This window comes from Pristis pectinata, chromosome 11, assembly GCF_009764475.1.
Source record: "Pristis pectinata isolate sPriPec2 chromosome 11, sPriPec2.1.pri, whole genome shotgun sequence".
Lineage (NCBI taxonomy): Eukaryota > Metazoa > Chordata > Chondrichthyes > Rhinopristiformes > Pristidae > Pristis > Pristis pectinata.
Window position 1 is genome coordinate 2768468 of NC_067415.1, and position 14301 is coordinate 2782768.

The following is a 14301-nucleotide window of genomic DNA, read 5'->3' on the forward strand; positions in this document are numbered from 1 at the left end:
AGCTGTACTGTAACATGAGGTTCACAGTGGAACAAAGAATTTCAAAGTCAAAGTCAAGATTATTGTCATGTGCACAAGTCCATGTGTGCACAAGAAAAACATAAATTAAACAAAAATTAAACACAATTTTTACAAGAAAGAACACAATTAGAACAAAACCTGTCCATGGTATTGCAAAGTGATCAAAGTGGTCCCAGTGTTGCTACACTGAGGTAGTGATTAGGGTTTTTGCCAGTTGGTTCAGTGGATGAAGAGAAGTAGCTGTTGATGAAAATGGTGGTGTGGGACTTCAGGCTTCTGTACCTCCTGCCCGATGGGAGCTGCGAGAAGATGGCACGGCCCGAATGGTGGGGATCTTCGATGATGGATGTTGCCTTCTTGAGGCAGCGCCTCCCGTAGATACTCCCGATGGTGGGGAGGGATGTGCCCGTGATGTATTGGGCAGAGTCCACTACTCTCTGCAGCTTCTTGTGTTCCTGTGTATTTGAATTGCCGTACTGGATCATGAATTTCAAAACATGGTGTAGAATTGAGGGAGGTCAGGAGACTGGTTGATGGACCCAGCCCTGCACTAACTGCTGGGAAACGCCCAGCAGTTAGTGACCATTCAAGTGTTTACACCTCTGTATTGAAGTCTTTGGCAAACCCTCCCTCCAACTGAACTCTAAAGTTTGTCAGAATGACTGCAGTGGTGAGAGCCTGCCCCCTCCAGGCACTGCCAGTTATTACTAAAGGGACTGAATCACTGGAGACACATAGATTGCAGATTCAGAATCAGATTATTGTCACTGACTTAGATGTAAAATGTGTTGTTTTGCAGCAGCAGTACAGTGCAAAGACATAAAATTACTATAAATTACAAAAATAAATAAATACTGCAAAAAAAAGAATAACAATGTAGTGTTCATGGATCTTTCAGAAATCTGATGGTGGGGAGGGTTGTGCCCGTGATGGAGCTGGCTGAGTCTACAACCCTCTGCAGCCTCTTTCCATTCTGCACATTGGAGCCTCCATACCAGGCTGTGATGCAACCAGTCAGAATGTTCTCCATCAAACATCTGTAGAAATTTGCAAGAGTCTTTGGTGAAATACCGAATCTCCTCCAACTGCTAAGTAAAGAGGAACTCAGTGGGCCGAGTACCAACAGAGGGATGGTCGATGTTTTGGGTTGAGACCCTGCATCAGGAATGTACGCAGGATCTTGACCTGAATCGTCGACTGTCCCTCTGCCTCCTCTGATGCTGCTCGACCCGCTGAGTTCCTCCAGCAGTTTGTTTATTCCTGGATCACATGAGGTCAGACAGCGGCCCAGGCCGGGATCCCCACAGAACGTTGGCGGAATGGGAGCATCAATCCCTTTCCCGGAATGATGCTCACCTTGAAACCCCTCCTCGTCTCTGTCGTCACTAGAGTTAGAGTAAGAAACAAACTGCCGGAGGAACTCAGCGGGTCAGGCAGCGTCTGTGAAGGCAGTCAATATTATCAGAGCAGGGAAACAGGCCCTTTGGCCCAACTGGTCCGTGCTGACCGAGATGCCCCATCCAAGTTAGTCCCATTTGCCGGTGTTTGGCCCATAACCTTCTAAACCTTTCCTATCTGTGTCAAAGTCAAGTTTATTGTCACATACTCATGTGTGCACAGGTGCAATGAAAAACTTACTTGCAGCAGCATCACGGGCACAGAGCAGCAGAGACACATTCATAAGAAAACCATAAGTTAAACATCAGTTATAAGAAAACACAGTTAGAAAACTGAATTTTAACTAGTGCAAGAATGAGAGAGAGAAAGTAAATTTCACCTTAACAGCACTTCAGACAACGTTCTTGTTTCGCTATTGCAATCTTGCACTAGTATCGTTGTTTATTTTTAGAACATAGAACATTACAGCACAGTACAGGCCCTTCGGTCCAAGATGTTGTGCCGACATTTTACCCTGCTCTAAGATCTATCTAACCCTTCCCTCCCACATAGCCCTCCATTTCTCTATCATTCATGTGTCTATCTAAGAGTCTCTTAAATGTCCCTAATGTATCTGCCCCCACAACCTCTGCTGGCAGTGCGTTCCACGCACCCACCACTCTCTGTGTAAAAAAAAACTTACCCCTGACATCCCCCTTATACCTTCCTCCAATCACCTTAAAATGATGTCCCCTCATGTTAGCCATTGTTGCCCTGGGGAAAAGTGTCTGACTGTCCACTCAATCTATGCCTCTTATCATCTTGTACACCTCTATCAAGTCACCTCTCATCCTCCTCCTCTCCAAAGAGAAAAGCCCTAGCTCGCTCAACCTATCCTCATAAGACATGCTCTCCAATCCAGGCAGCATCCTGGTAAATCTCCTCTGCACCCTCTCTAAAGCTTCCACATCCTTTCTATAATGAGGTGACCAGAACTGAACACAATACTCCAAGTTTTGCGTGTGTGTATGTATAGTTTGCATTCATTTCTGTTCATGTTAATTTATGTTGGTCCTTGTCTCGCAATGTACTGTGCAGCTGCTGCAAAAAGCTAGTTTTCATGGCATTCACACCCTGTGTGTCTGCCTATGACAGTAAACTTGAATTAGTCCCCTTTGGAGATCCCTCCACACTCCCCATCAGCCTTGCTTTCAGCTGCCTGAGCCCCGAGCTCCAAAGCTCCCTCCCAGATCCTCCCCGCCAGACCCGATGTCCTGCCACGCAGTCCCGGCGAGGGAAGCGGGTGGGATTTCTGTCTGAAAGAAGTGAGTGGTCTGGCAGGCGATTAAATCCTGCCTTTGAGGCAGCACTTGGCTTGTGTTCTGCCACAGTCCTCTGCCACTGCTGAGAGAATTGGTTTATTGTCGTGTACCGAGGTACAGTGAAAAACATAGTTCTGCATGCCGTCTAGACAGATCATTTCATCGCATCCGTGCATCAAGGTAGTGGATGGCAGATCTTGGTCAGAATGGACCAGTTGGGCCAAAGGGCCTGTTTACGAGCTGTATAACTCTATGGATCTAGTACAAGGGAAAAACACTAACAGAATGCAGAATAAAGTGTTACAGTTACAGAGAAAGTGCAGCGCAGGCAGACAATAAGGTGCAAGGGCCATGACAAGGTAGACTGGGAGATCAAGAGTTCATCTTATGAGCAAGCTGGGGTTTTTCTCTTTGGAGAAAAGGAGGATGAGAGGTGACTTGATAGAGGTGTACAAGATGATAAGAGGCATAGATCGAGTGGACAGTCAGGGACTTTTCCCCAGGGCGACAATGGCTAACACGAGGGGACATCATTTTAAGGTGATTGGAGGAAGATATAAGGGGGATGTCAGGGGTATGTTTTTTTTTTACACAGAGTGGTGGGTGTGTGGAACGCGTTGCTGGCAGAGGTTGTGGGGGCAGATACATTAGGGACATTTAAGAGACTCTTAGATAGACACATGAATGATAGAGAAATGGAGGGCTATGTGGGAGGGAAGGGTTAGATAGATCTTAGAGCAGGATAAAATGATGGCACAACATCGTGGGCTGAAGGGCCTGTACTGTGCTGTAGTGTTCTATCTTTATTGTATAGGAGGTCTGTTCAATAGTCTGATAACAGCAGAATAGAAGCTGTCCTTCTATCTTCTACAAAGGTCGACGGTTCCTTTGCTGTTTGACCCGTTGAGTTCCTCCAGCAGTTTGTTTTTCCCACCATCTGCAGTGTCTTGTGTCTCCATGTTAACCCTCTTTCTCTCTCTCCCCACGGATGCTGCCTGACCTGCTGAGTGTTTCCATTCCACTCTGTTTCTATTTCAGACAAGTGGTACTGAGGGAGATCTTCCCTGCCCTTCAGATAACCTCTGTGGTCTCTCCTATATCCACCGAGGGAACCAAGCGACCTGAGGTCAACATCTGATCCTCTGACAGAGCAGTGGTCCCTCTGTACTGCATGGGTCTATCTTTGTGACAGAGAGAGGGGGTGGGGAGAGAGTGAGCAACCCACTAAACCGGGGTAAACACAGGGTCACGTCTCAACAACCCTGCAGTTGTAAAATTTTGGTTGGCGTTTGAGACGTTAATTTGTGGCTTTTCTTTGAAGGTTCGCTGCCAAAATGGGTGATGAATCATTCGTGGCAGCTTCTTGCCCCCAGGGTGAGTACAAATACATCATTACACTAACGGTTAGTGTAACGTTGAGGTTACCAACTCAATCAGTCCTGACCTCCAGACTCTGGGATCTTGTCTGTGAGCCCTGGTGACTGCAAGGGCCACCCCAGCAAGATGATCAATAATTTGAAGATGGGTGTTTTCTACAATGTTTATTCTTACAAAAATAGGGTGATTGGTCCTTGGAGGAGAGTGTAGGTGGCTGAGGGGTGACCTTATAGAGGTTTATAAAATCATGAGGGGTGTAGATATGGTGGGTGGGTAGATAGAGTCTAAAACTAGGGGGCATAGGTTTAAGGTGAGAGGGGAAAGATTTAAAAGTGACACGAGGGGCAACTTCTTCACACAGGATGGTGGGTATATGGAACGAGTTGCCAGAAGAAGTGGTAGAGGTGGGTACAATTAAGATAAGATGAGATATCTTTATTAGTTACATGTACATCGAAACACATGGTGAAATGCATCTTTTGCGTAGAGTGTTCTGGGGGCAGCCCACAAGTGTCGCCACGCTTCCGGCACCAACATAGCATGCCCACAACTTCCTAACCCGTACGTCTTTGGAATATGGGAGGAAACCGGAGCACCTGGAGGATACCCACGCAGACACGGGGAGTACGTACAAGCTCCTCACAGACAGCGGCGGGGATTGAACCCGGGTCGCTGGCACTGTAATAGCGTTACACTAACCGCTACAAAAGACAAGTACATGAATAGAAAAGGTCTAGAGGGTTATGGGCCAAATGCAGGCAAATAGGATTAGCACAGGAAGACTCAAGAAGCTTGTCCAGATGAAGGGTCTTGACCCAAAACATTGACTGTCCATTTCCCACAGATGCTGCCTGGCCCGCTGAGTTCCTCCAGCACTTTTTGCATACCTAAGGAAAACACCTTGGTCGGCATGGACCAGTTGGGCTGAATGGCCTGTTTCTGTGCTATATAACTCTATGGCTCAGTGAAATGCCCCAGTAATATTTCCCCCTACAGCTGGCTGTGTAGTGTATACTTCGGTATGGTGGGGCAGTGGTAGATTATTGGATGAGAAACCCAGAGACCGGGAGTAATGGTCCAGAGTTCAAATCCTGTGCATTTGGTTAATAATTTAGAGCAACAAAAACGACCACGTCATTTAACAAAACATCCAGTCCACTGATATCCTTGTGGGGAAGGATATCTGTTGTCCTTGCCCAGTCTAGCCAATATGTAACTCCAGACCCACCAAGTGTGGCCTCCTCTACATCGGTGAGACCAAACGCAGACTAGGTGTCCGTTTCACAGAACACCTGCGCTCTGTCCGTAACCGTGATCTGCATCTCCCCGGTGCCGGTCACTTCAACTCCCCCTCCCACTCCATCACTGATATGTCAGACCTCGGCCTCCTCCACTGACAGGAGAATTCCAAGCGCAAATTGGAGGAACAGCACCTCATTGTCCGTCTTGGAACCTTGCAGCCTGACGGCGTGAACATTGAATTCTCCCACTTTAGGTAGTCCACCTTCCCCACAACACCCCCCCCCCCCCCCAATACTTCTTCACTTTCTTGGCCTTTTTTCCCCTCTCTCCTTACCTTTCCCCCGTCCCCCGGGGGATCTGCTCTCCCCTCCTCCCCCGCACCTGCCCATCACCATCTCTTACCTGCATCTACCTATCCCCACCCTGTGCCCACCCCACCTCCCCTCTTTTGTCCACCTATCACTGCTCTGCTTTTCCCTCCTGTATATCGGGCTTCCCCTTTTCCTATCTTCAGTCCTGAAGAAGGGTCCTGACCCGAAACGTTGACCGCCTGCTTTTCTCCACGGATGCTGCCTGGCCTGCTGAGTTCCCCCAGCATCGTCGTGTTTTTGATCTGGATTCCAGCCTCTGCAGTCATGTGTTTCTCCAGACCCACCAATGTTGTTGACTCTGAACTGCTCCCAAAACAGCCCAGCAGCCCATCCAGTTCAAGGGCAACAACTCCGGGCCACACCAGATCCCAAAGAAAGGAAAAGCTGCACAAGGTGATGTCGCTCTTCCCGGCCAGAGAGAGTATGATTAGCCAATTGCCCTGTCAGTCACACCTGGAGTCCATACTGTTGGCGGTGACTGTTGGCTAAATCTATACACAGCTTTATGTTGTACAGCATCAACAACAACAGAAAATTGCATTTATTTAGCAGTTGAAACACAATAAAAGAGCCCAAGGTAATCCCAGAGTTCAGGGCCCAGGCAGCTGAATGGCAGATTAAATCTGGGGGAGGCCATCAAGAGGATTGGGAGGGGAGTGGTAGGGCTGTGGGGGGAGTGGGTGATGGCGGAGAGTGTCCGTGGGCTGTGGGGGGAGTGGGTGATGGGGGAGAGTGTCTGTGGGCTGTGGGAGGGGATTCAGTGCGTTGGGGGAGAGTTGGTGATGGGGGAGATGATTCAGTGGGTGGGGGGAGTCAGTTATGGGGGTTGCTGCTGGTGTATGTTGAGTTTCGTGCTGATGTGTGACCTGACCTCAACCTCGGACATGTAACCCGCTCCATGTTGCCCCTTCCTGCCCAGGCCATGAGGAAGATTTACAAAGCCTGCCTCAAGTACCCAGAATGGAAACAGAAACACAACCCGTCCTTCAAACCCTGGGTTCACCCAGAGCAGAGCAACCTGCCCACCATCCCGCTCTCCGAACTCTCCATCCAGCACGCCGATTCCCTGGAAAACATCGACGAGAGCGGGATCCTCGAGGCCAAGGAAGAGAAGGCGGATAGCAGCGACGAGGACAGTGTGAACTGAGGAGCAAGGGGTCTGTAGAACCCACCCAGTCAGTGCTGGCCTCGCGCAGAATTTGGAATAAAGTGCTGCTTGCGTTTCAGAACGGTTGTGTCAGGTTCCCTGGGTGGGAGGGTGGATGTGTTTAACATTGGTGACTGATGTTGTAGCTTGTCTCTGCAAACCCATCCTGATGTGCTTTTAATGGAATGAACAGAAGGCCATTCAGCCTCCAGATGTGCACCACCTCCCTGCCTCTGATCCTCCCCCCGCACTGTAGAACATAGAACAGTACAGCACAGGAACAGGCCCTTCGGCCCACCATGTCTGTGCTGAACACAATACCGAACTAAACTAAATCTCTTCTGCCTGCACGTGATCCACATCCCTCCAATCCCTGCACATTCATGTGTCTGTCTAACAGCCTCTTAAACACCACTATTGTATCTGTCTCCACCCCCCACCCCTGGCAGCCCGTTCCAGGCACCCACCACTCTCTGTTTTTTTTTTAAAAACTTGCCCCACACATCGCCTTTGAACTTTCCCCCTCTCACCTTGAATGGTTTCCCTCCAGTATTTGACATTTCCACCCTGGGGAAAAGATTCCGACTCTCTACTCTGTCTAAGCTTCTCATAATCTTATAAACCTCTATCGGGTCTCCCCTCAGCCTCCACCGCTCCAGAGAAAACAGCCCAAGTCTGTTCAACCTCTCCTTGTAGCTCGTACCCTCCAATCCAGGCAGCATCCTGGTGAACCTCTTCTGCAGCCTCTCCAAAGCCCCCACACCCACCACTCTCTGTGTTAAGCAACTTGCTCCACAGGTCTCCCTTAAACTCGTCCCCTCAAATGCACCTCCTCTCGTTCCTGACATTTCTGTCCTGGGGTAAAGATTCTGATCCCCTTCACCAAGAAAACTCTGCCGTGGACCCTGATGTCCATTGTGGGGTGGCCTGGGTTGTCTGATACCCCTTGCAGGGGGAAGGGGCGAGAGTCTCTGACATTATCTCACCCCGAATGGCCCGGCTTGAATTTTGAGGTCCCCCCTGTGGTCAACCGCTTGGTGAGAGAGCCCCTGAGTCCTCGACAGGAACGGGAGCCCAGTCTGTGTGACCTGCCTGTGAACTTTAACCCTGTCAGCCCCAGTATCTGAGGTGTGATTGCCTCCCAGGCCTGAGATCAGTAGCTCCTCCCTGTCTGGTACCCGGAACTGAAGGCATTTACTCTCCATGGATTCAACCGGAGCTTGCCTGCTTCTTATGGGAGGCCACTCAGCCCATTGAGTCCACGCCAGCTCCCGAGGGAGCAATCCCACCAGTCCTATCCCCATTCTTTATTCCTGTATAGCCCTACAGCTTGTTCTGTTTCACTTGCCCAGCTGCTCCCCTTCGCAACTTCCTTACACCGGGGGCGATTTACAGCCGGTGATTAACCCACCGACCCCACACGCCTCTGGGGTGTGGGAGGAAACTGGAGGGTCTGGGGACAGCACAGTGATACAGCTGGTAAAATTGCTGCCTCGCAGTGCCAGAGACCCGGGTTCAATCCCCACCTCCGGCGCTACGTGCGCATGGAGTTTGCACGTTCTCCGTGACCGCGTGGGTTTCCCCTGGGTGCTCCGGTTTCCTCCCACATCCCAACGACGTGCGGATTGGTGAGTTAATTGTCCACTGTAAATTGCCCCTGGTGTGTGGGTGAGGGGTAGAATCTGGGGGGAGTTGATGGAAATGTGGGGAGAATGAAATGGGATTACTGTAGGATCAGTGTAACTGGGTGGTTGATGACCAGCATGAACTGAATGTGCAGAAGGGCCTGTTTCTGTGCTGTACCTCTCTATAACTTTATGAAGCCCACGCAGTCACAGGGAGAACGTGCAAACTCCACACAGACAGCACCGAAGGCTGGGATCAAACCAGTGCTGTGTGTCTGTGGAACAAACCTCCAGCACACAGGCCAGCATTCTATTCGCTGCTTCAATAACTTTCATACCTTCAGTGCCAGTATCTCTTGGTTCCCCAGCTGGAGACACAGAGACGGCTGATGCTGGGATCTGGAGCAACACACAACCGGCCAGAGGAACTCAGCGGGCCGGACCCTCTCTCGGTCCTGACGCAGGCCTTCAACCTGAAACTTTGCCGATTCCTTTCCCCTCGCAGGTGCTGCTCGACCCGCTGAGTTCCTCCAGCAGATTAAAACCTAGATCAGTGCAGCACAGCCACAACGCTGTGCCGAACTTATTAAACTAGTAATTAAAAGCCTAGCTAAACAAATCCCTTCTGCCTACACAATGTCCATCTCCCTCCATTCTCTGCACATCCATATGGCTAACTAACAGCCTCTGAAACCCCTCTATCGTATCTGCCTCCACCCCCACCCCTGGCAGCACATTCCAGGCACCCACTGTGTGTTTTTTAAAAAAACTTGCCCCGCACATCTCCTTTAAACTCCCCCTCCCCCACCTTAAATGCACGCCCTCAAGTATTTTACATTTCCACCCTAGGGGAAAAGACTCTGACGGTCTATCCTATATCTCTGCCTCTCATAATTTTATAAACCTCTATCAGGTCTCCCCTCAGCCTCCGATACTCCGGAGAAAACAACCCGAGTTTGTCCAACCTCACCTTGTAGCTCATGCTCTCTAATCCAGGCAACATCCTGGTGAACCTCTTCTGCACCCTCTCCAAAGCCTCCACATCCTGGTTGTTTGCTGTTCCCAGTTCTTTATCTTTTGAAATTGGAATTGGTTTACCTTTGTCGCTTGTGAAAAACTTGTCTTGCATACTGTTCAGACAGATCAATTCATTACACAGTGCACTGAGGTAGTACAAGGGAAAACAGCTACAGAGGAAGTGCAGGGAGATAATAAGGTGCAAGGTCTCTGATTGCCCTTGTGGAGTATCCCTCGCACGCTCCTAACCTGACCTGCCTCTGTGGCTGCTTTGTCTGCTCCTGTAGCCTTTAGGAGAGTCTCCCCCATTCACAGGAAGTACCGGGACTCTCCACAGTGTCATCTCTTCCTTCCTCCAGTTCATTCCCGGTAAAGGATGTGATGGGAATCCACCGCGAATGGGTGGGTGGTATCCGTGGAGATGAGGTGAGCCCCCACCAAGACGTGTGGGTGGGGGGTGGAAGAGAAATGTCTACCGCGTAACCCTGCCTCTCTGAATCCTCCCTCCTTGGGCTTGGGGGCACCAGGGCCCAACGTTGATCTCCTAAACAAGGTGGGAAGGATGTCATTGATACCAGATCGAATGGGCAGAGTCCAAGGTGGGAGGGGACAGGGAATGCCTAAGTGGAGGGCTAGGCTACACTTGCCTCACCAGCCCACCCCCCGAAGCTTCCAGGGCTAACACTCAGAGTCAGGCCGGCTGTTAAAATGGTGAACACATCTCGGTGAGGGCCATCGTGCAGTTGGGAGGAGAATTTCCACTCTCTCTAAGCCCAGTCAACGTTGCTTGAGGTATTGTCACGGGTTTGAGTGAGTCAGGGGGTCCCCTTAGACGCACTCTTGCCAGGACGTCCCAGACCAAAACAGGCAGCACACCACGGGCAGGAACCTCGATCTAACTGTACCTGTTCCCAACCCTCCGGAGTTGTCCTGGGAGCAATAGATCAACTGACAATCCATGGAGGTGTCCCACCAAAGTGTTCATTTTAACCTTGAATATATTCTTCCTGAAAAATGCGGTGGAGATTTGGAGATGGAAGGCAGGCCAGAGAGGAGAGATCTTGGCATCGTCTCCACCAGAGCTGGGAGGTTAATTGGCCATTAAATGTCCCGTAATGTGCAGGTGACAGGAGAATGTGGGGAGAATAAAATGGGATTAGTGTAAATGGGTCCTCCATGGTCAGAACAGAGTCGATGGGCTGAAGGGCCTGTTTCTGTGATCTATGACACCATCATGGTGCCTGTGATGTTCAGCTACCCAGGACTGACCACCCCCCCCCCCCCCCCACACACACACACACAGGCCTCTGATTAGTTCAGAGGGGACCCCTGTCTTGCTATATTGGTCACCGTTACTCCAAGGTCCTACCTACCCTGCTGAAACTCTCACCCATGTCTCCAGACTCCACCTCTCCAGCTCCCTCCTTCCACACTGTGTAACCCAGAGCTCGCTCCCAACGCTCGCTGCTGTCTCTGTCCTAGCATCAAGTCCTGTCACCCGTCCCTCCCCTTCCTCCCTCCTTCTCTCTGACACTGGCTCCTACTTAGCTAACTTACCTCTCTCTCGCTCTTGCTCGCTCTCCCTCGCTCGCTCTCTCTCCCCCCTCAAGCTCCACTCCCCCCTCTGATTGCTGAATTGCTCCTATTATCCACATCTGTCTGTGCCTGCAGCTGCCCGGACCCCGAGCTCTGGACCTCTCCCTGAACCTCTCTGCCCCCACCCTTCCTTTGGAACCTCCCTCCATCATCTGGCCTTTGGCCACCAGCTCCAAACTAACTGGGTGGAAAGTTTTCTTTGGCCTGGCCTCTTTTAGGTCTGACGTGCTTTATCTCTGCAAGTTGTTGCCTTCATGACTGTGAGAGAGGGAGGGTAGACAATGCCATTTTGCACCTGGTCTGCTTGCCTGCCTTCTTGTACCTCGTTCACTTTCCCCTGAAGATCATCTGATCCCCTCCGGTCCCAGTGGGAATGCCACATCAGACCTAAACCCTCCCCCCCGGGGAAGAGGATGCCAGAGAGGCGTATCTCTCCTGAACCGCTGATCCTTTATCCCAGGACTGTGTTCCCCAGAGAGAGTGTGGCCTAAGACTGAGTTGTGATCCCATGTGACCACTTCCTTGGATTCAGTGGTAGGAGGTTGATTGAGAGGCATCAATGGGAGGAAGGGAGCTGGAGAGATTCATAGAATAAAGCAGAGCAGTTCAGGAACAGGCTGACCGTGGCACCAAATTAAACCAATCCCATCTGCCTGCACATGGTCCATCTCCCTCCATTCTCTGCCTGTTCATGTGTCTGTCTAAATGCCTCTTCAACGTTGGAGACACAAGAGATTCTGCAGATGCTGGAACACACACAGCACTTCCTTCCAGCATTTTGTGTGTGTTGGCACTTCCATGTTGTAGTCGTGTCTGCTTCCCCCACTACCCCGGCAGCACAGTCCGGGAACCGTAAACGTTCCTGTTCCTGCCTCCACCACCTCCTCTGGCAGCCCATTCCGCACACCACCTGCTGTGTGTGTGAAACATTTACCCCTCAGATCTCCTCAAAACCTCCTCCCACCTTAATCCTCTGCCCTCTAGTTTTAGACACCCCTCCCATGGGAAACAGACTCTGGCTGTCTACCCTAGCCATGTCCCTCATAATTTTATAAACCTCTATCATGTCACCTCTCAGCTTCCTTCACTCCAGGGAAGTTAGACCCAGCTTGATAACTCAAACTGTCCAATCCAGGCAACGTCCTTGTGAATCTTTTAGCACCCTCTCCAGCTTGCTCACACCCGTGGTGACCAGAACTGCACACAATACTCCAAGTGCGGCCGAACCAACGTTTTGTACAACTGTAACATGGTCCAAACTCTTATATTTATTTCATTGACCATGCAAGCAGTTAACTATGCATCGTACCAATTTGCAGTATCGCAGTGTTGCTGTTGTGATGTTCTCTGGTCACAGTGGAGAGATGACCTCTGGTGTTGTCTGTTTAACTCCTGCCGTTCACCTGTAACTCCCCACGAAGGGAGAGACACTGAAAAATAACCTCTGCCGTTTCACCTCTGGATCATCCAGGCAATCAGTCTTTGTCTCAATCACAATATGTTCAACCCGGGAAGATATATATATGTAGATAGTTAGAAAAGGGGAATTAAAAATAAAAGTGTGTTGAACTATTTTTCAACCAGAATGAATTGTGTTGTGCTATAATTTTGTTCTGCTATCTGAATGCCTCTTAAGAGTTGCTATTTTGTTTGCTTCTGCCACCTCCCCTGGCAGCCCGTTCCAGGCACCCACCACTCTCTGTGTAAAAAAAAACTTGCCGCACACATTTCCTTTTAACTTTCCCCCTCTCACCTTAAACCTATGCCCTCTAGTATTTGATATTCCCACCCTGGGGAAAAGACTCTGGCTGTCTACCCTATCTGTGCCTCTCATAATTTTATAAACCTCTATCAGGTCTCCCCTCAGCCTCCGACGCTCCAGAGAAAACAACCCGAGTTTGTCCAACCTCTCCTTATAGCTCATGCCCTCTAATCCAGGCAGCGTCCTGGTGAACCTCTTCTGCACCCTCTCCAAAGCCTCCACATCCTTCCTGTAATGGGGTGACCAGAACTGAACACAATACTCCACATGTGGCCTAACTAAAGTTTATACAACTTTAATATGACTTCCCATCTTTTAAACTCAGCACCCCAACCGATGAAGGTAAACAGCCATATGCCCTTGTTACCACCCCATCTACTTGTGTTGCCACTCGTAGGGAGCTATGGACTTGCACCCCAAGATCCCTCTGTACATCAAGCACCTCCCTTTCTTCCTGTCCCTGTCTGAGGCTGGGACAGATTACTTGAGGCCTTGGTGACATTCTGCCTGTCAAGACAAGGTTCAGGTCACACCCCTTAGAACTGAAGAGAAATATCTTCACCCAGAGGGTTATCAGTCTTTGGAATCCTCTGTCCTGGGGGACGTGGAGGCTCAGGTTCATTCAAGATAACAATCCACGGATTTCTGGATATCAGAGTACCCTGACTGGTTGCATCACGGTCTGGTACAGGAATTCCAACACACAGTAGTGCAAGAGGCTGCAGAGGGTATTGGACACATCACGGGCACAGCCCTCCCCACCACTGACAGCATCTACAGGTGTGGGACTTCAGGCTTCTGTACCTCCTGCCCGATGGGAGCTGTGAGAAGATGGCACGGCCCGGATGGTGGGGATCTTTGCTGATGGATGTTGCCTTCTTGAGGCAGCACCTCCTGTAGATACCCCCGATGGTGGGGAGGGATGTGCCTGTGACGTATTGGGCAGAGTCCACTACTCTCTGCAGCTTCTTACGTTCCTGCGCATTCGAATTGCCGTCCCAGACCGTGATGCAACCAGTCAGGATACTTTCAACAGTACATCTGTAGAAGTTTGTTAGTGTTCGGTGACAAGCCGAACCTCCTTAACCTCCTAAGAAAGTAAAGATGCTGGCACACCATCTTTGTGATTGCATCAATGTGCTGGGAACTGACCTATCGGAGAACGAAGTGGTGAGTCTCCGTGTTTAGTGTTCATTTTCAGTGAGCGGGAGCCGGGACTTGGAACCAGAGGTGGGAGTTTTCATAAGCGGTGAGTCTCTGTGCCTGATGTCCTTTTTCAGTGGGCAGGACCCTTACAGAGGCACACTTGCATATTGTCAGTAATAACTGGCTAATTAGCTAATCAGCAGCAGCCAATAAAAAGAAGCTCGGGTTAAGTGGAGTGGCCATTGTGTGCGTGGTTCAGTGTTAGAGTGGGGGAATTGAGGCTTTGGCGAGAAGAGGC

At 50.2% G+C, this 14301-nt stretch overlaps 1 protein-coding gene across 1 annotated transcript in view; it reads left to right on the forward strand.

Moving 5' to 3' along the window:
• stard10 (StAR-related lipid transfer (START) domain containing 10) overlaps nucleotides 1–12681 on the forward strand; it is a 39808-nt gene extending 27127 nt beyond the window's left edge. Inside the window, exons 5-6 of the mRNA XM_052025720.1 lie at nucleotides 4042–4094; nucleotides 6630–12681. Coding sequence (XP_051881680.1) covers nucleotides 4042–4094; nucleotides 6630–6857 — 281 coding nt within the window. The 3' untranslated portion in view covers nucleotides 6858–12681. The remainder of the gene's footprint in view (nucleotides 1–4041; nucleotides 4095–6629) is intronic.
• Nucleotides 12682–14301: the final 1620 nt, after the last annotated feature.